Source organism: Lissotriton helveticus, chromosome 11, assembly GCF_964261635.1.
Source record: "Lissotriton helveticus chromosome 11, aLisHel1.1, whole genome shotgun sequence".
In the NCBI taxonomy this organism is placed as follows: Eukaryota; Metazoa; Chordata; class Amphibia; order Caudata; family Salamandridae; genus Lissotriton; species Lissotriton helveticus.
In genome coordinates this window covers 237583814-237604524 of record NC_136072.1, presented here as the reverse complement: position 1 = coordinate 237604524, position 20711 = coordinate 237583814, and the positions used below count along the sequence as shown (strand labels likewise).

Below are 20711 nucleotides of genomic sequence, written 5' to 3'. Positions count from 1 at the left end.
CTTTCCCCAGTGGCATAAAAGTCTTTGTGTGCCGACGCTTGAGCTTTTATGCAAAATATGGACTACATGAGATGAAACAAAAACAATCATTAAAGCCTGCCTCTTGAGCCATACCCTAACAAAACTGTCACTGGTACTGTGCTTTTATAGACATGCCAGGAGCGGTGTGGAGAACCACAGCATGGGAGAAGGGTGTTTGGAGAGGGGGAAGCAGCACACAAGGGAGAGAGCTAGAAAACACATGCACTCTCATAGACTGCTGAATGACAAAGAATAAAGTAGTCCCTTAAATGTGAGCATGAGTGTACACGACAGCTAATGAAAAGGAAGTGATTAGGCTATGCTCCAGAGGAAGGAAAAACACAGGAAGACGAAGGGTAGACATTGAAAAAGAAGAAAGCAAATGAGATTGACAATAAAGCCATAGATAAGCAATGGGCGGGCTGTAAGCCCACTGAAAGTTCACAATTGGTCTTTCAAACCCAGACAGCTTGAGCTGCCTTGGTAGGCGAGACTTAAAAAGAGATGGTGAGCAGGACTATGATTGCTCATAGCTGGATGGCAACTAAAAACAAGCATTTGCAATGCAATCGGTCTCGCCTTTAGGACCTTATATGTATTTAGCTATGCAGCACATAAGCCTGGGTTCTGAAACATCTACTGTTCTTTAACATGGAGGGAAAGTAAGCACCAAACTGCGTGACATGGCAGGTATGGGAGCATATTTAGAGAAATATTGCCTTTCAGCTGGAAATGGTATAGTCCAAAGCTCTGTTTTTAATATAAAATCAGGGCCTTCGGTGGTCATATCACTGAAAATACAAGATTTGAAAAAAATATTATTGTCTACGGATGCTCGTGGAAGACAATTTCTATGGACTGAAATCTAGAGAATGCTAAAGTGATTCTGGTATTTTACTGACCTCTGCTGGTCGTTTTCTATCAAGAAAGTTAATTAGGGGCAGTTGCCAGATAATAAAAAAAGAAAGTCCCTCAGCAGACAGCAATTCTGGTATTTTACTGACCTCTACTGGTCATTTTCTATCAAGACAGTTAAATTGAGGCAACTGAACAGAAAAAAAAGTCCCTAAGCGGAAGCAGACAAGTCCTAGGGCTGATCTCCAGAGCCCATAAAGTACATACACATACAAGTATGTACTAAAGTATATACAAGAGGTCTCAAATGCTCTACCTAAAAATACTAGATTTTCCATGCCAGAGCACACACTCAAGTCTGAGTGCTCCGGATAAAATCCAGAGCGGTGGCCCCTCCGTGTACATTGCAGGTGGCCCCTTAAACTTTTGTTACACCACTGAGAGGATGTCCATACAAAGTCACCCCGAGGGTGACATGTGTTGTGTCCTGCTGGACACAGTCTAGTGGTTCTGCCAGCCACTCCCCCGAGGGCTGGCCCACGCACACACACCCTCACCCATCTAACACGGGCGTCACCAGTCAGGTGACCCCGCAAATAAAAGAGCCCGAGTGCACATGCTCTGGGCTAGTTCACAGTCTCATATCCTGTGTCCGTGTCGTCCTTTCTACACCATGTGGGCCTAGGGCCCACAACTTAACCCTGGCGACGAAGGGCGGGATTTACCCACTTGTGCAGCAGCCGCTTGTGAAGGTGGCGTGAAGGGAATGTGCTGCCTGTGTCTAGGGCACCCTAACTTAACACCATGGACACAGGGTTGCTTCTTCTCAATCTCCGAGGTTCTTTTTCATCACTTCTTTCTCCCTTTGTCAATGTTTTGCTATCTTTTCTTATCCCTTCTGTCACCCTTTTCTGCCTTTCTCACTTTTGCTCAGGTTCAGAGCCTGATGAGGACAAATAAGTTCCGGTCTACAAAAATGAGTGCCGTGCCAGCAACAGCAACCACCGCCACAAATTAAGGGCCGATAGCAAGTTGCTCATGGCATGCCTTGCGAGATGACTTTTAGTGGTAGATCTAACACAGGGGTCGCTTTCTGGTCGTAAAATCTAAAGGGGGGCTTGCGTGGGTGAATTCTTACAGGGTAATGGAACCAAAGTATCAGTTTTAAGTACACGTGCAGAAAGGTGGCCGCCAGGCCTTGAAATGAGGGCACTTGAGGCCTGCGAGTCCACACCTGCGGCACGCAGCCAAGGCCTGGGAGTGTCAGTGATACTCGCGCCCCCCCCATCTCGCTCTTGTGTGTGTGCGACAGCCCGGGCAGAGCTTGTTTCTAGTGCACAGAAATCGGACACTGCGGGCCTAGGGGCACGGGGGCGCCCTCCGCCTCCTCAGCTTTCAGTGCCGACGTCACTGAGCCGCAGTTTCTGATTAAGACCCTTTCCCCCCCACCTCCCGTGTAAATCAGAGCTGGGCCCACAGCCTGGGGCGGGCGGGGGGAGGAGGAACGCGCTCTTCAAAACACTCGCAAAGTTGTGCACAAGTGCTCCCGCCCCCGGGCCCTCAGGTTCCAGGTCTGCCCCTGTGAGGGGCGGGATCGGACAAGGGGCAGGCAGACAGTAAGTCTGGTTCTCCCCTCACCCCTCCTGTCCCAGGCGCAGCTCATGAATATACAAGAGAGGCCAACTTTCTGCCAAAGAGCGGCGCCCTAGCGCTCTGCCCTCCCCTTCCTGTGGACTGGCTGCCTGCTTCCCGAAGTTTGCTCGGGGCAGAGCTGGGATGCGGTAGGAGCCCGTCCGGGACAGTGGGAGCGGCAGAACCTTCCCCGGTGACGTCACGCGACAGAACCCTGGCCGTGCGGGATCCGGACCTTGTACCGTGCGGGACAGAAGCGTCCCGGGTGCGCGGTCACCGTTCAGAACCACCACAGGTCTGGTCCGAAAAACGACCACTGCGCGGCGGGTCATAACTGTTCCTGTCTTCTGAAGTATTTTTAGTTTACATTTGTTTTTGTACTTTATCGAACTTTTGCGGACTTTTGTTCTCTTTTTTGGAACTTCTGCCAGTGTTCTCCTAAGTGGATCTGAACTTCCCTTGCCGCGGAGAGTTTCACTGTGTGTGCATCACAACTTTTCCTGACATTGCACAGTGCGGATCTGAACTGTGTTGTGTGTCCGCAACACTGCAGTGTGGCTTGGTCTGGGCATTTATTGGCCGTCTGAGGTTTCTCGCGTGGATCTGAACTTCCAGCAGTGTTTGTTTGGAAACAGTGTTCATTTTTTTGTGGGGGTCCGACTCCAGTTAGGCCCCGCAGGACAATCCCTTCTGGTTGTGCACGGCCTCCCTCGGACTGAAGATGAACCAGGGTCCTGGTGTGCCCCCTCCGGGGCAGCAGGTGATTCACGTCACGCAGGACCTGGACACGGACCTCGAGGCGCTCTTCAACTCCGTGATGAACCCCAAGCCCAGCTCGTGGAGGAAGAAGATCCTGCCCGAGTCCTTCTTCATGGAGCCGGACTCGGGCTCCCACTCGAGGCAGTCCAGCACGGACTCCGGGGGCCTTCCCCAGGTGCCCCGAGGCCTGCCCCCGGGCCTGGTGCAGCACGTCCGCTCGCACTCCTCCCCGGCCTCGCTGCAGCTGGGGGGCGCCGGGGGCCCGGCCTCGGCCGCCCCGCCGCAGCAGCAGCACGCGCACCTCCGCCAGCAGAGCTACGACGTGACGGACGAGCTGCCCCTGCCCCCCGGCTGGGAGATGGCCATCACCCACACCGGCCAGCGCTACTTCCTCAAGTAAGTGGACCGTGACAGCTGGGGTCAGAGCGGGGGCTGGGGGGCAGAGGAAAGGAAGGTGCAGCCGAACATTGACCTTCGACCTTTCGGTGCGGAGTCTGCGTCGGAAGCACCTTGAGGCGTAAAGTGCACGCACAGGTCAAAGATGCGCCATGACGTCAGGGGAGAAGTGTAGCCCCCGGCAGAGGTCAGAGTGGGGTCAGGGAGCAAGGCCGGGGCAGGTGATCGCCCCTGTAGAGTCTAGAAGTGATTTCTCTGATAAGTGTGGAATGGTTGCTTGTAGTAGAGGTACACTTTGAAAACACCCACCCCTCCGAAAATACATTTTCTCAAGAGACCAGGCTCTACCCACTCATGGGTGGGAAATATATGATCATTCCCAACCCCTCACTGGAACAGAGTTCTGACAGTGAGGCCCAGTGGTAGCTCTGGTGACACAGCCACGCACTCTTCTTGCCTTTTGCCACTGATACTTCTTCCCGTAAATACTGCCCCTCATCCTCGTGGTTAAGCTGCAGTATCTTTTTTGACGATGGGGGCGCTGGTATCCGAAGCTGGGACTGCTAACCCACTCTACCAGTGGCCAGAGATGTGTGTTGTGGAGTTTTGTTGTCCCCAAGAAAGCTTGTTGTCCATGTCACGCACTGCCCCAAGAGATGCCTCTGAGTTATTTGAACATTAACAGTCTGGGACAGAGGTACTGACAGTAGCGGGCAGGAGTACAATTCTAGGCCTGGTGACAGTTGCACTTAGTGCGCAGAAGGATACTTTTAGTGCGCAGAGGTATATCCCTCCGCGCGTGAGTGCCAGCTGACAGCCTCCAGGCAGACAATTTCGACAGCTCTGGGGTCCGAGGCCGAAGTCATTTACGATAGTTAAGGAGGGGACTTATTCATGAGAGGCGTTGGGACTGAAAACATGTATTGGGGAGGGGCTGCCGCACATCCCAGAGAGAACTCTCCTGAGTGTTTAGGGAGGTATTTCGAGTCCCCTGGACGTGTCATTAGCCCATCATATAAAGTGGCAAATCTGTACTTGCTAACCAGGCCTCCGTGCGGATGGTACACAGCCCATGTCTGCAGGAGGGTCAGATTGTCGCAAACAGTGACTGGAGGGACACAAGCAGGAAGAGATGGCCCCCAACCACACTGGAAACCTCTGTCCTCCACACTCGGTAGACAACGCACCACATGCTGACCAGAGATGTGTCATGGGCAGGGAGCCTTAAGGTTCTTGACATATGATCGAAGTCGCCGGTACAGCAGTATGACCTTTGCCCACACCAGTCGAGTATAATTCCTCAAATAGATGCCCGGTGACGACATCGGGACACAGCATCGGAAGCAATTTGGTCTCTTTAAGAATGGGAGAATATTGTTGCCTGCTCCAACCTGAGAAGTGATTGTGTATGGCCTGGCATGTTGGGCACAGGCATGTTGAGAACAGCATAAACCTCATTGCCCTGTGATACCAAGTTAATTATTTTACACTCTCTCACCCTCATACGCACACAGAGGGCTATTCACGAAACAAAGTTACACTTGTCAGGAAATACTTGAAGCTTTCACTTTCGATTGATTTGACTTCTTTTGGTCTATTCACAAAATCCAAGGGTAAGGTTACTCAAAGTGTGGATTTACACACCACCCCCCCCCCCTGAAAAAGTTGGTGAAGCCAAATGTACAAGTGTGAGTTACTTCCATAAAGAAACTATAGTAAGTCCAGCACCTCACATGTCCAGCCAATGGTACAGAAAGCCCTCCCAAAGAAAAGTATGCAGGTAGGGACTTAAAATAAAACCCTATAGAGAATAATGTTACATTAAATGATTTAAAATAGCTAAAAAGATAGAAAAATATAATTCAATGATACATAAACCCTAAAAATAAAGCATTTATATAATTATAAACTATTGTACCCTGTTTTGAATATAAACATTGATGTAAAAGTTTTTTTTATTGAAATATAACTAAATTACTTTAAATATTCTATATATCTCTTCAAATAGTAATGCATTTATATCTATATCTTGTTTTTTACTTTGAGTGAGAATTTCGTTTCTCTAGGAGGGTGTTGCATCAGCAGTGTTTGGTTATGTGTGGCGTTGGACTTAGCTCTGAGCTGTAGTAATCTACTACTGTTTTTGGGGACCTCTGACTGTAGTAACTTAGAAAGAGCAGTTTGTGAATAGGAATGGGCTTACTCTTTTGTGGGTGGGTGGGTGGTTGGGTGGACGTCCGTCTGTAAACCCCCTCCCTAATACTCTCTTTACTCCTTCCTTATCCACTCCCTTTAGTCGGAAGCATCCCCCATTTTACAGCGACTTCCATATTCACTACTAAAACCTAACCATACAGTTATGGAGGCACCGCAGTCGGGGCGGAGATCTCTGCACAGAAAAGGATGAGAGGTTCAGGTGTGACCTCGCACATACGTTTGGTGAATAGTATTTTGTGGTATGTTAGTAATACTACTAACGTACAACAGAATGCCGTTTGTGAATACGCCCACTCTCTTTATGTTCTTCTTATCCCTTTAATAGCCTTCAATTGCCACTTTTTTGAGTGGCAGACATAGTTTTAAGTGATCATACCCCCCACACCCTCGAAGCATTGCTTGGGGGCTGTCAGAGGCCAATTCTTTGAGGAGAGAGTTGGGGAAAAGTGTGTGGCTTGACCAAGAAGTGAGGTCAGATTTTTGAGAGTGCATCACAAGCACCTGGACTGGAGATGGGGTTCACAGACATGAGCCCCCGCTAGACAGGTAAGAGCCCAGTGCAGGGGTGGGGGCGAGCTATGGGACAGGACTTGGGGTCTTGGACATTGGGCAGTAACCCCAGTTTATACTGGCCCAGAGACGCTTCCTCCAGGGCCCAGTGCTTGAGGTGCAAGGCTGTGCCGAAGGGTCTGAGGTCCCTGGCGTGGGATGGCGACCATCACTCATGCATGCCGTGATATTTCATTAGATGGCCGCAGGACATTTGACCTCCTCTGGTTAAATGTTCCAAGGAGGGTCAAGCAAGTTAAAATGGGCCTTGTCCATGCTCCTCACAGCCTCAGTGGTCAGGGCAGAGAGGGCTGGTAGCCCCAAAGGTGTCTTCTGGAACATAAAGGCAGTTGTATGAAGCAGATGAACACACGGACAGGTTTTCCGGATGTTAACGGGTCACCTCTGTCATAAAGAGCAATGTCCATTGTTTGCGAGTTAAAACCGTCCACCTGTTTGATTTTCCACACTTTTCCCTCTTTTTATTGTGTTTTTTTAAGCAAGGCGCATCCTTAAGTCAGTAGTTCACGCTTGAAACACAGATGAAAGACGTGTAAGACTACTTCCAGGAATTCTCTTTAAGTATCAGGAAAGAATATGTTCCTTTAAAAGGGACACCAACCTTTAGAAAACATTGCTAACACGTTCCAACTTCCCGTTGAAGCCCATGGGATGTACCAGGGATTGCAGTGAGTAGAAAATTTAATTCTCGTGTGGGAAGTCTGCATTTAAGAGTTTGCGTTTTTGGCAAATAATTAAACTGAAAATAGGAGTAAAAGTGATTTGCACAGAATCACCCGTTTGGTCAAGTGTGGAAGGAAAACTCAGTTATTGGTGATTGTTAGAGATGCCAGACTGATTAAAGAGGGCTGGTTGTTTTCTTTCTTTCCACTGTGCGGCCCCTTTAAGACCCCTTTCTGCAAGGATACCCTCCTCCCGGGTAGACCAGCGGCTTGAGCGCCTCTAGTAGAGTGTAACCAGCAGTACGATTTGACGTCACTGCTAGTAAATGAATTGTCTTAGAATTCTTGGACCCTGAAAGGACATTAAGCGCTGGTGGCGTCATCGTTTGTCTCTTTGCTTTGGGTTCCTGCCTAAAAGTAATGTCAGCAACCAGGCAGCATGTTTTGGTAAGTAAATGCCTTTTGAATGGTACATTTTAGTTCCATTGGCCGTGCCCTCCAATAGCCAATGGGCTTTATTTGAAGTGTGGAAGTATTAAAGGTCTTAAAGATCTTTTTGGGGACATCTTCTGTGACTAACAATTGACAGATGATATTGGAGGGCCCCAGAAAAAGTGTAAACGCAGACAGCTACATTTTGCAGTACATTTGCTGTTTTTCACGCTCAGAGACCGAATATCTAAAGTTCCCAATTACAGATCTCACCTGGAACAGTGCTATTTCTTATTCAAGCCATTCCAACTGTCCGGTGAATCCTAGCAGAAAATTGGCTCCATCATACCCTCCACAAGGTTGACTGGGCGCATCACAGAGCAGGTGCTAGAACATACCCGCCCTAGAACCTGGTTTCCTTGGTAGTGCGATGCTCAGACATCTGTACAGGTTGAGGGCAGTATGGACTGGTATGCTTCCTAAACCGATCTACCCAGTTGGATAAAACATGTTATTGGAATTATTGAGATTAAGATATCTCAAGCTACCCACGACTTCCCAGCCTCTTCCAAGCATGCTGTAGGGGACCCCCTCACAAACCTGTTTGTTTATATTAAGCATCAGAGTATTGCTCCAGCCCGTTTGCCCTGCAGGGAAAAAAGTTTTTTTGAGTGTCCGGAATACTGTTAATGGCTCGAGCAGGATGCTATACTGTTTTTCACAGTCATTGCATATAGGTCACTCTGCAGGGAAGTATATTTTTTTGTTAGCCCAACTTGATGCACGTGTGATGTTTCATAGGGTGGAGTGACAGGCTGATTGGATGGCATTTTCCATGTTGAGCTATGTCCAGTGTACTCACAAGGGCTGTGTGGTGCTAGCAGTATCTTTTTGCCTTCTAGGACTATTAGAAAAGCAGACCTGGCATCACCCGTAGCTCAGCTTTTGATGATATTCCAGTGCAGATGGAGGCCCAGTGACTTAACTACCTTCTGAATGCACCACCATGTTTTTAAATTTATTTAAGTCTTCCACAGTGTTCCTGCATCATGAAATGAAATGAAATGAAAAATTATATTTATATAGCGCGCACATACCCTAAGGCCTCGCAGCGCTTGAACTGAATAGTGTGGTGAGCAGATAGCAAGGTTAACACATTTTGGCGAACAGGTACGTTTTTAATGTCTTCCTAAAGACCATCAGATTGCTGATTTCCCGCATATTTGGCGGGAGCGAATTCCACATCTTAGCTGCTAAGTGTGAAAACGCCCGGCCTCCCCAGCGAGCCTTATTGACTTTAGTTGTCATGGCAAGATGAAGGGCGCTGGAACGAAGGGTTCTCGATGGAACGTAAGGTACGACCAGAGGGCGCAGAATGGCTGGGCCTGTTCGGTGAAAAGCTTTGTGCACAATGCACATAGCTTTAAAATGCATTCTGGCAGCTATTGGGAGCCAGTGGAGTTCTTTTAAAGCCTTCCTTGCTGATTGGCCACGGGGGATGCCAAACAAGAGTCGAGCAGCACAGTTCTGTGTAACTTGAAGTCTGTTGATCACTGCTACCGGGGCACCCAAATATAATGCATTTCCATAATCCAGGCGGGAGAGTATCAAGGCCTGAACCATGATTCTCCTCGCCTGGAAAGGAAGCAATGGGAGAATCTTCCGGAGCATTCTCAACAGACTAATCATGGGGATTAGGGTGCATTCCACTACTCATTTTCTCCACTGGCACATTAAAACTTACCAAACATAACTCCAAGGGTAAATTACAAAACGGTTAGCATTCTGGAAGAAACATGGAAAGAACAATTTATAAGCAAAACATCATTTTGTACATCAATACTAAACTTACCAGGATAATTCAGGACAAAGCTGCAAAGGAGACAATTTAGGGCAAATGTGAATTTATACCGTCTAAATATATTTGTGTAATTCCCTATGCATTGACTGAAGTGCTCCCATGAGGGCGCCGCTCAAGGCAAATACTAAGATTATCATTGGGCAAGCTGCAGTATAGAGAAGACGCAATCTTGGTTTGTGTAAAGGAAGACCCCACTTCCTGAAGAACAGGAGTTCTTGGTGGAAGCCCAGAAGAAATCTTGGTGTCAGCACAGCTTATCAGCAAAACCCCAGCCCAAGTCAGCAAGTAAAACCTAATGGTGACCGCATCTTTAGAGCCTGTCCTATCACTCACAGGAGTACACCTGCAAACCAGAGGCACCACCTTCGACTGAACCCCACGAAACAGCAGTGAGAGACCTAGCGATCACCTCAGCAACAGCCATTCTTTAGGATGTGGACCATGAGAACATGTCCACTTGGAGAGCCAAATGTCAGCACCTTCAACACAAGGAGATGATGGACAGAGCGCTGAAACTTTTCAGACACTCACCCCCAGTCACATATCTGGGTTGAATCCATCATCGTTCTTTAGCTCACTGCACCACCCCAGTTCAGACACAGGTATATGCAAATCAGTCTTGACCCTGTGCCTCATGGGAACAGTCCCACCCGAATTGCCAAGCCAGGTCTTCCCTGGACCGCAAACAGGCATCCTGGGACCGGTTTCGGGTTAACAGCCCTCATCAGCCAGGCTAGCTTGAATCCAGTGGCAAAGTGAGCAAGCGACCCACGTCTGGGCATACCCTGCCAACTTTGGCCGTGTGAGGACTACACCCACGTGTGCATGTCTCCACCGTGAAACTAGGAAATGGGCAAGCACCCAAGTTCGCCTTTTATGTACGGTTAAACCACTGTACCCATCTTTTCTTGGTTATGTTCTGGAGGGTGAGGCTGAGAAGTGAGTGACGCTTCAAGGGATCACCCACTCAGCACCTCAGCAGAAAAGAAACTGGAAATGCCAGTGTGCTCACGTGTCACGTTTACCATCAGACGTTTTGCACATGCTGGTTTTTCCTGCTCCAACACACAGGTTTTGTCCAGCCCAGGTGTTCTCGGTGTAGAAAGCTCAGAGTGAAATGAGGACAGGGTGGCGCCTGGTGACTGCTGCTACGGGCAGGGCAGGCCGTGAAAACTAGGTTAGGAGTTTCACCCTGAGGGCGGGCTCAGTGCTGCCCAACTATTAAAAGTCTGGCTTCCAAAAAACATGTTCATGCCCAGTTTCTATTTCACTGGTGCCCTCGTGTGACTCGAATGCATTTCATTGAAATACATTTAGGAATGTTCTAATGAGAAAATATCCTATCCTAAAAGTACGAGGTCAAATTCAGCATCCCCCCTCCACCACCAGGCTCTACGCTGCACAGCCCACCACAGCTATATGTTCTGCTTAGTAGATGCTCTAAAGTCCTTGTGGATAATGTTATTGTAAATGCAAGGTAAGTTCTAGTGAAGTTAAAGTTTAGACACGTTGAATCATTTTGTGATCTTGGGCGACTGCATCTCTCCCGCACTAAGTACATTCCACACTTGTCTTGAAGTGTAAAAGGCAATTTATTAGGACAGGCTGTCAACATAACTTTAACCAAACATCAATTAACTTAAACAATCCTCCAATACCAACCTTTCATTCACCTCGTCCATTCTGCCCTCACCGTTTCCGTTCACTACTCATTCCACTCTGTCCCTCTTCCCAGTCACCATTCACCTCCTTCCTTATCTTTCAACCTCCTCTCCTGTATCTCCCGTCAACGCACTCTTGCATCCTGCACCCCCATCATTCACCTGTTTCTCCCCCACACCCCTGAAAGGGTGGGTGTGCCCGTCCAAGACTCCCCACCCCTCCAAAATACTGCTAAACGCTAGGCCTAAACAACCCGTCCTAAACTGGCACGCCATACCTACCCAGCCCCATTGCCCTCAAAATTGTAGGGTGGGTGGGTGGTCCACAAATTCCTTCCCTCCCCAGTGGTGTTGGGGGCTGGAAGAGAAAGCATTATCCTCTCCTGGCCCTTATAATCTTTCCTAACCCCACCCCTTGACCCTGACCTAATGTGTCCTTCCTTGCATGCTTGAAAACCCCAGGGAAAGACTGGTCTGCGACCTGACTCCCCCGGGGGACGTATTTTCAGTCCAATTGCCAGCATACGCGCAGCATGATTTTCACCAGACTGGGCATCTTTGGGCTCAGCCCAATTAGAAGTGGCTTCAGGCTGACGAGGTCCTTGACGCCCGCCTCGGTGAGCTACAACCCCGCTGACTCCGAGTAAGACACTGGCATTCCCACACGTTGGCGTCAGGTCACATGTTCCCTTCTTCCCTGGCCAGGGTCGTGCGCGTGGTTCACGCAGAGCTCCGACCTCGTGCCCGTGTGTTTATATTCACACCATAAACACTGCGTCACAGAAAGGGACTCCTTTGTCACCGGGCCTCGGGTGTCCTCGGCCTGTGGAAGTGCAAATATTCGCAGCTGTAGCTGTGTTTGTGTCAGGCTGACAGTCGGTGAGAGTGCCCGCACACCTCCAGTGGGAACCCTACATCTATTGGGGCGCCCCCTGACTCTTAAATCAGGGTACTATTAACCACCAGTGGCTCTTGGGAAGTTTACACACACGAATCCCTTTCAGCCCTTATTCATTATTTGTTACATCCGACAGAAGTTTGTTCTATCTGTTGTATACTCTCACAACGAAGAGCAGTTTATAAGAAATATCTTCTACATGTGGAACGCTTGCTCTATTTACTCTGAATGAGGTTTCTAGGCACTATTTTGGCTGTCATTCACCTAAGTATAAGGAATAAATGCCTCTGCTGCATGCCAGCCACACCTCTGCGTCACTGCTAAAATGCAAGCTACTTGTGAGTCATGTGGCACTAGAGCAGGGGCAGCCGTAGGCATGTGCAAGCTGTGCACTTTCACAGGGCCACCAAACCCCAGGGGCCGCCACGCCAATATATATCCTTTATATAATAATCCTCTGAGGATGGATACATATTTGCGTGGTGGCCCCTGCGAGGGCTCTGTTCCACTTCCAAACACCCTGAACCACCCCGCCCCGCCCGGACCCCCTCTTCCGGGGCCCCCTACCTTCCCTTCCTGCCCAGGGCCGCCATGAGCCTAGAGCCGCCCCTGACTAGGGGGTCCGTGTAGATGTGTCTGTAGAATGGCACCCTGCACTGCTCATTGCATAGTGCCTCGTGGAGCCTGTGGGATACCATGCCCGCTTCGTTTGACATCGGTTCTTCACCTTTTGACTGCTGTGGAACACCACTGAATCCTAACTGGAATCCGTGGACCTCCACTAAGTTATTATGAGAAACCGGAGATCCCCAGCCTAAGCAATTTCTATGATTTGAATCTCAGAACAATACACAAAAATGCAGAAACAATTATACACCAAATAAAAGCTAAAATAGTGAAATATTTTATTTAATTCACAATCAAATGCAGAAAAGGTTTTTACATTTTTAATTGATGTAGCAGGGGACTCGGAGCATCTCGGGAGAACTGCTCTTGGGTTGTTGTGAGGCATCACCTGATGAAACTGCGGAGTACAGGCTCTTGAGGCCTAAAGTGCACCTCCCAGAACAAGCTGTGTTCCTGTGGTAGCTATTGTGTTTTTTTTAATGCTTATTTTTTAAAGTGCGAAGAAGGCCCCAAGGTGGTCACAAATTATGTACGAAAAGAATACATATAATACAGTACCGTATATTGTTTCAGAAGTGAGCATGTGGTAAATAGTTCAGGGAGCAGTGTGAGCTGCTTTCTGATTACAAGAAGTAGGATCATGATCACAAAAGACAGATAAACTGTCAGCTAGCTAGGTTTGAATCATTTGAAGAGAAAATATTTGCTAAGTTTTGAATTTACATTTTTCAGAGGTATTTATTTATTTATTCAAAGTTTTATATAGCGCGAACATGATCCTTACAGATATCAGAGCGCTTCACAAAGACAGGGAAGGGGCAGTAGGAGTAAACAGAGATAATGGGAACAGTATAATAGTCAATAACATGGTAATAACATGGATAATAAAAACATACATAAAACCAATCCATATACAATCAGGTAGGGAAGTAATATAGAACAGCACAAGTCATTGATCCCACTACAACGGTGTACAGGTGGATCAGTAAACCAACGTGTATCATATCTTGGTCGGTAGTAAGAGAGTATCATAGTAGTGCCCCCAACAAGTCGAGTATAGTGCCAGGGGATAGGCTGAGCAGTGGTACAAAGCAATGCAGAGTCTCTGAACCAACATCTGTAGCGATCAGGAGATCTTGGCCAGAAGGATTGTTTTCACCTCTTTCTTGAAGAGTGCAGTGGAGGAGATTAGCCTTGTTTCAGGAGGGAGCGCATTCCAGATCCTGGGTGCCATTCCTGAGAAGGAGCGTTTGTAAGTTTTCACTTTCCGGAATCTACGAGGTTTCAGGAGTAGATTTTTTGTACTCCTATTGGATCTCGAACCTCCTGATATAGACAGCTTTTGAGCGAGGTAGTTGGGTGCCTTGTGGTGCACGGCCGCGTGTGTCATAGTTGCAATTTTTAGCTGTATTCTGGCTTCAAAAGGCAGCCATTTTAGAGACTTTAAGTCTGGGGATATGTGCGAATGCTTTCTAGAGCCAGTAATGAGTCTCGCGGCAGCGTTCAGGGAGGCTCTTAAGGGTGCTGTTGTGGATAGTGGGAGACCGCTGAGGGTCGCAATTCCGTAGTCTATTCGAGGGATGACTAAAGCTTGTACAGCAGTTTGGAAGTCTTTGGCCGGGAGGAAGGGTTTAATTTTCCTCAGCGTGTTAATTTGGAAATTAGCTGCTTTTGTGGCTTTGCTGACGTGCTGCTGCATGTCGAGCTTGGCGTCGAGTGTGATGCCTAGGGATTTCGCCGAGTCCACGATGGTAGGTTGGACATTGAGTGCTGTTAGGTTGTTGAGCCAGGTTTGGGTGGTGGAGATTTTCGCCGGGGGTGAGATGAGTAGGAACTCAGTTTTCAGAGCATTTAGTTTGAGGTGATTATCGGCCAGCCAAGATTGGGTGTTAATAAGCGTGGAATTCAGATGTTTGATATCTTCCGGGGATTGTAACTTTAGGTAGAGTTGTGTGTCATCAGCGTACATATGGAATTGGACATTGGATGCTTGAAGCAAGGTGGCGAGGGGTTCCATAACGAGGTTGAACAGTGTAGGGGAGAGGGTGGATCCTTGTGGAACCCCTAGATCTGCAGGCACCGGTGTAGATAGTACATTGTCGATCTTGAACCTCTGAGACCGGTTGTGAAGGAAAGACGAAAACCATTTGAGAACAGTTCCCGATAGCCCCATTCTAGTACTTAGCAGCTCCAGCAAGTTCTCATGTTTGACCGTGTCAAATGCTGACGAGAGATCAAGAAGGATGAGGAGGCAGGACTCATTGCGATCCAGAATTTGGAGGGCGTCATCAATTATGTGTGTCATAGCTGTTTCCGTGCTATGTTTCGCTCTGAAGCCTGATTGATGAGGGTTGAGGAGGTCAAATTGATCAATGTGTTTTGTTAGTTGGAGTTGGACACATTTCTCCAGCAATTTGGCCAGGGTGGGGATATTGGTGATGGGCCGATAGTTGTTTAGGTCAGACGGATCAGCTGTAGGTTTCTTGAGTATAGGCGTGACTTGCCCCACCTTAAGGGAGTCTGGAATGTGTCCTTGTTGCAAAGAGCTGTTGATGATCTTGGTCCAGAGAGGGAGGAGCAAGGGGATAAAGTCTTTTGCAGCATTAGCAGGTAGAGGGTCTGTGAGGTGATTAGAGGGCTTCAAGGTGCAGAGCAGTTTGTGTATAGCTTCTTCCGAATAGGTATCGAAGTGCTGCCAGGATGCCTTGTTTTTAGGTTGAGTGTCTGCCATTCTGGTGTAGTTGGAGTATCGGTTTACATCCATGATGAGGTCACTTCTTATGTTGTCAGTCTTATGTTTAAAGAAAGCAGAGAAGGCTTCACAGTGTGGGGTGTCATTTGTTGTGCTATTTGATTGTGTGGGTTGTGCCTTTGTTTGGGTCTTGATTAGCTCGAACAGCTTTCTTGGCCTATTCTTCGCTTGGTCCAACTGGCGGCTGAAGAAGTCTGACTTTGTGCGCTTTATTTTCCTAAAGTAGGCATTTCTCTTGTTCTTAAGCTTTTTGAGATGCAGTGCTGAAGGGTCCGATCTCCAGGTGCGCTCTGCCATTCGCATATTACGCCTTTCGTCATTGAGTCTGTCATCATACCAGGGGTTAGAAATTTTGGTGGAGACTCTCTTCAGTTGCAGAGGGGCGACTTCATTGACTATTGTATTCATAGAGTCAAGGTAGTGGTTAGACAGTGATTGAACATCTGAGGCACCTGAAGGGGGAAGGAGGAGGTTGCAGATGTGGGGAGGTAGGGTGGAGGGGTATGCTAGAGGGACTGCAGTTGCATCAATAGTCAAGAAGTAAGAATAGGTTCAATTTCAAGGAGTGCTTCCAAAAAGAGTTTTGTAATAGTTGAGCTGTCTTGAGTCATACTCTCTGGGAGTTCCTCATCTTTGATGCATGCCCAGAGAAGGGCCAGGCAGTGGACGACTTTCTCTTAAAGGGGATGCTCTGTAGGTCATTGAAAGTTATGCTTCTCTCTGAGCGAGAGCCCCCTGCCCCATCTGAAATGAGGTTCTGGAGCACCTGGTAGTTTTATCGATTAGTTTGAGAAGTGCTTCTTTCTCAGTTGGGAGCCACTTTGTAAGGAGGCAGGGTGATTTGAACATATTTGCTGGAGTTTAACACAAGTCTGCCGGCAGCATGCAGAAACAGCCTTTAATGGACTTGTACTGTTATTTTGGCATTTCTGTTAGAAGCGCATTGCCATAGTCCAGGCCAGAGATAACAAAGGCTCTCAACAGCATGTATCTGGTCATTTAGTGGTAGGAAGGTTTAGCAACTGTTAAGAAGTCTGGGTGGGGAAAAAATGCTCCTATGGCTAGATTCCTGATGTGAATTTCAAGTTAAGGTTCCTGTCCAGTGTGAGTCCTGAGTATTTTGCAGAAATAACAATTTTGTTCTCTAAAACCCCCAGATTGAATTGCATTTCTCCAGCTTTTAATAGAGGGGGAAGTTTGGTCTGGGTGAGAGGAGAAGGAATTGTTTTTATAGCTCACCTAGGGCCCGTATTTAGATATCAGCAGACTGGTTACTCCGTCAGAATGGGGACGAATATCCTGGCCGCTGAAATAAAAGTCCCATAATATCCTATAGGATTTATATTTCATTGGGCGGGATATCCGTCACCGCTGTGACTGAGTAACACGTCTGCTGATATCTAAATCGGGCCCTTAGTTTTCAGTGTCAACCTGTTAGCCATTTTGGATGTTTTGTTAAGTTGGAGGATAGTACTTAATCGGAATTTGCAGTGACTCAATGGTATAAATGGGTATCATCAGGCTAGTAACTTTGCAAAATAAATAGGTAAATTGGTAATTTCAAACCAATTTGCGGTTAAAATGTAAATAATTTTTTGGGGTGGTTGGTGGGGTTGGATTGGCTGTCTTGCATGAGGTTTTTGGTTTGATTTATTTTTATTTTTCCTTCTGGAGTTTATTTTTGCTAGGCAGTTGTTGTTTCACTTGTAAGCTGTTACATTTTATTAATTAATAACACTTACTCAGTAGGAAATATAGCCAACCCCCTTACCCGTACGGTACAACCTACTTTCCCTAGTCCATGAGTCAGTTTATTGTTTCTTTTTTCAAGGAACTGGATACTCTTTGAAAGGTGCTTTTAACCTCTTTAAAGCCTAGCATAAGCGGTAGATTAAAGTCTCTTCTATAGAAATAAAGAGTCTTGATAATAGTAAGTATTCCGCTATTTTGATGGGGAGTTTAGTTTTTAGTGTTTTGTTCGTGCAGGTGGTTGTCGGTAGTGGGATCGGGCTCTTATTTTTGAGGACCATTTCAAAATTTTCTTCTTTGGATTTTGACCCAGAACAAGAGAGAGAAAGGAAGAATGATAGAAAGAAGAAGAAGAAAAAGAAAGGAAAACAATAATGTTAAAATACATCCTCCCTACTTTTTCCAAAGAATTTCGTTCCATACCAAAAAAAAAAAGTAATTCTCTATGGTTATCAGCAAAACATAGAGCCAGCTGCCACCCTTTTCTCCTTTCGGGGATTTCAAACCGAAATCGAGGCACCAGCCGAAGTTTGGGGTACACACTTCTCCTTTTCAGTGATTTCCACTTTAAAATTACAATGACAGGCACAAAGACAAATTCTTGAAAGAAGTTCAGCAGTCGTAGATACATTTGCGATTTTGGTTGCTCGTCGGTATGATGTAGTTAACACACCTGAAGTATTAATTTGTCTTTTTTTGGCAGGTTTTCCTGCTCCTTCGAAACGTGCTCTGCCATTGTGCACCGCCTCTGCTGTGTACGCTTGCCATTTCTCACCTTTCCTGCTGGTCTTGTGTTTTGAGTCATTGCACTCTGGCGCCTACCAGCATCGCCTGCATGGCTTGTGCTGTACTTCAATGTATCCGCTTCCGGTTCCCGGGCTGACCATCCTGTCTTGTTAATCGCTGCTGCCTCTTATCTCTGCCTCTTTCTGTTTTCCCTGTCTCGCGCTCCCTTTCCTCTGTCTCGAGCTCCCCTGCTGCATTGCCTTCTCAACATCTTCAGTAATGCTTGAGTGAGCATGAAACTGACTAATTTCCACTTGACTTGGAGGTGTTTTAGGGCAAGTAAATCTTCTCAGAAGCAATGAATCTAATTGGAAAGAAATGTGCTTTTGTTATATCCTCTTTTGCATGGATAGATATGTTTCTTTCACCGCAACATGCCCTGTGTGGTCTTGGTCCCCGGTTGCACTGCATGCGTTTCTGCTTCCAAATAATGTTGATATAGCACACGTATAACATGTGCACCGGATTCAAATTTCCAAAGTAAACATTATTTTAATGGTGTATATAATACAGTTTCCTTTAAGCAGTTGTGCTGTGGCACCGACTGATGTTGGTTAACGCTGCTGCCCATATTGTTTTAGGGTGAAGGGTGGCATTGTCCGCGACTGTTTTTTTTTTTAATGATCCCATCACAGCACTGAGGATCTACTCTTGCATGACTCTCTGATCAAGAAACTTCATGGTCTTACCCAATACGTCTCAAATAGTACCCCAAGCAATTGGCACTCACAATGGCAGAAATATGGTGCATCCATTTCCTTATTGGAGAGTTAGAGATTTAATGTGGTTGGTTGGACCCAGGTCCCCTTAATCCACCCATCCTACAAGATTTCTCACACAACTTACCCCATAATATTTTTGCTTTTACCTCTGGAAACACCATCTCAGTGGAACCATTAGGTCAATGGCTGTCGTTGCCCAGTCTTGACTCCTTTTCCCCTTTCCTTTCCTTAACCTAATTTTATTATTATTTTATTTGTTGCTTACCTTCTCGCTCCGCTCTTTGCCCCCCCTGACTTTCTTACATGATTATCCTTGGTGGCCAGTCTGCCCCAACATGCCCACATTCTCCTAGCGCTCCTGTTGAGGACTGAGTTCCTGCGTAAGGTGGAATATAATACATGCCTGAAAAGGTTTACACCTTGTGTTATAATTATACCTTTCTTCATCTCTCTATCTCTCTCACTCTCTCTCTCTCGCCCACTCCCCCCCCCCCCAAGACACGAGGCTTTGTTTGTGCTTAAAAAAAAGGCAAAAATAAAAGAAACTAAATGGTTTTCTTTGGCATGTCGAATAGACCCCTGAAATCAGACACTTTATTATTTTTTTACTTCTGATTTGTTATCTATTTGTTTTGATGTATTTATAAATACCACAATGTATTTAACCGCTTCCGTGCGGCGCGTTAGCCGCGCCCTGTGCTGGACATTCCAGAACAGGGCGGGGTCGTGACGGAACCGTTCCGTCATCAGCACAGCTCAGCCGTAACTGATGACGGAACGGTTCCGTCACCAGCATCGAAGGGGTTAAAAATACCAAGTCTCAACATGGTAAATCCATGCTGCCTTCGGTAAACCCGCCAATTTTCTCACCTTTATCACAGGAGGTATTGATAATTATTTTAATTAAAGCTTTCCTCATTTAAGTAGCAACTTCCGTCTGCGCAATTACCCTTTTTGTATCGACAATTTTAAGATCATCCAACACAAAAGGGAAGGCTTGTTCAATTGAGTTGTTTTTGTGGCCACTAAGAGCCTCATGTTGTGGGTTTGCCCCTTCCTCCATCTCATTATTAGGCCATTAAAGCTGAGGCTGACTACGCTTACCTGTAAAGCCAAACAAGACCGTGTGTACTAGCCGTAGGGTAAGCGGTGACCACTGTCTGTCACTGTTGATATGAGTCCCCAATCCAAGGCATACCCAACACTCCGGTCTTTCTATGCAACTCTTGCAGACCGTGTGAGGGATTATGTCCCAGAGTATTGTGTTCTTTTTTTCCATTAATGTGTCCTCCATCTTCTTTAGAAACTCTTCAATGTTGTGACATTGCTGCCTCCACTTGTAATATTGCAAATTGTTTTTGACTTATAGTGCCCACAACTCTCAACACATACCAGTTCACAAGTGTCGAATGGTTTCGGAACCACTGTACTGACCATAATATGTCTGCAAAAGCTGTTTAGAGATTCGAGGGGATGAATTGTAGGTGAAATAATTGGGGTGTAGTAAGTGAAAGAAAGAGGCCTTGATGAGCAGTCAAGAAAAGTATGTGAGGGCTATTCACAGATGTTCTCTTAGAGGAATTGCTGTCATGTGATGTATATCCTTACTCTGAAATGAATAGAACCATTTTCAATCCCTTTTGATGTGCAACTGAAACCTAAGACCAGCTCTTCAGGTTGCACGGGTCTAGGTTGATTTTTCACTGCTGAATTGAAAATGCTGGTAATTTACTGAGCTATTCAGATGATTGTTTGATTCGAAGCGCGTTGTGATATAAGTAGAAGAAAATAACTGGGCAACACATTGAATGAGGAGCTTAGGTCCGTCAACAAAATGATTCATAAAAAGTGATTCAAAATACTTTTGGACTCTGTAGAAAGTAGTTGGACTCTGGCTATTGTTGAAGCTTACATGCCAGATGAGGTAAATATCTTTCACAGTTACCCCTTAAATGGTGTAAGATCCAGCTTGCATAGTCCAGTATTCTTCTGTGTTCTACTAACAACAATAAGAACGTCTCTGCTCTGAAATTTGTGATGGCGGGCTTCTGGTATATAGAATATTTCCACTGCCTCTCAGCAACTTTACCACAGTTTTAAAGTGTAGGTCT

At 46.7% G+C, this 20711-nt stretch overlaps 1 protein-coding gene across 1 annotated transcript in view; it reads left to right on the top strand.

Moving 5' to 3' along the window:
* Nucleotides 1–2464: 2464 nt before the first annotated feature.
* The window catches only part of WWTR1 (WW domain containing transcription regulator 1), a 162750-nt gene continuing 144503 nt past the window's right edge, over nucleotides 2465–20711 (top strand). Inside the window, 1 exon segment of the mRNA XM_078668026.1 lies at nucleotides 2465–3663. Within this exon segment, the coding sequence (XP_078524152.1) occupies nucleotides 3230–3663 (434 nt within the window). The 5' untranslated portion in view covers nucleotides 2465–3229.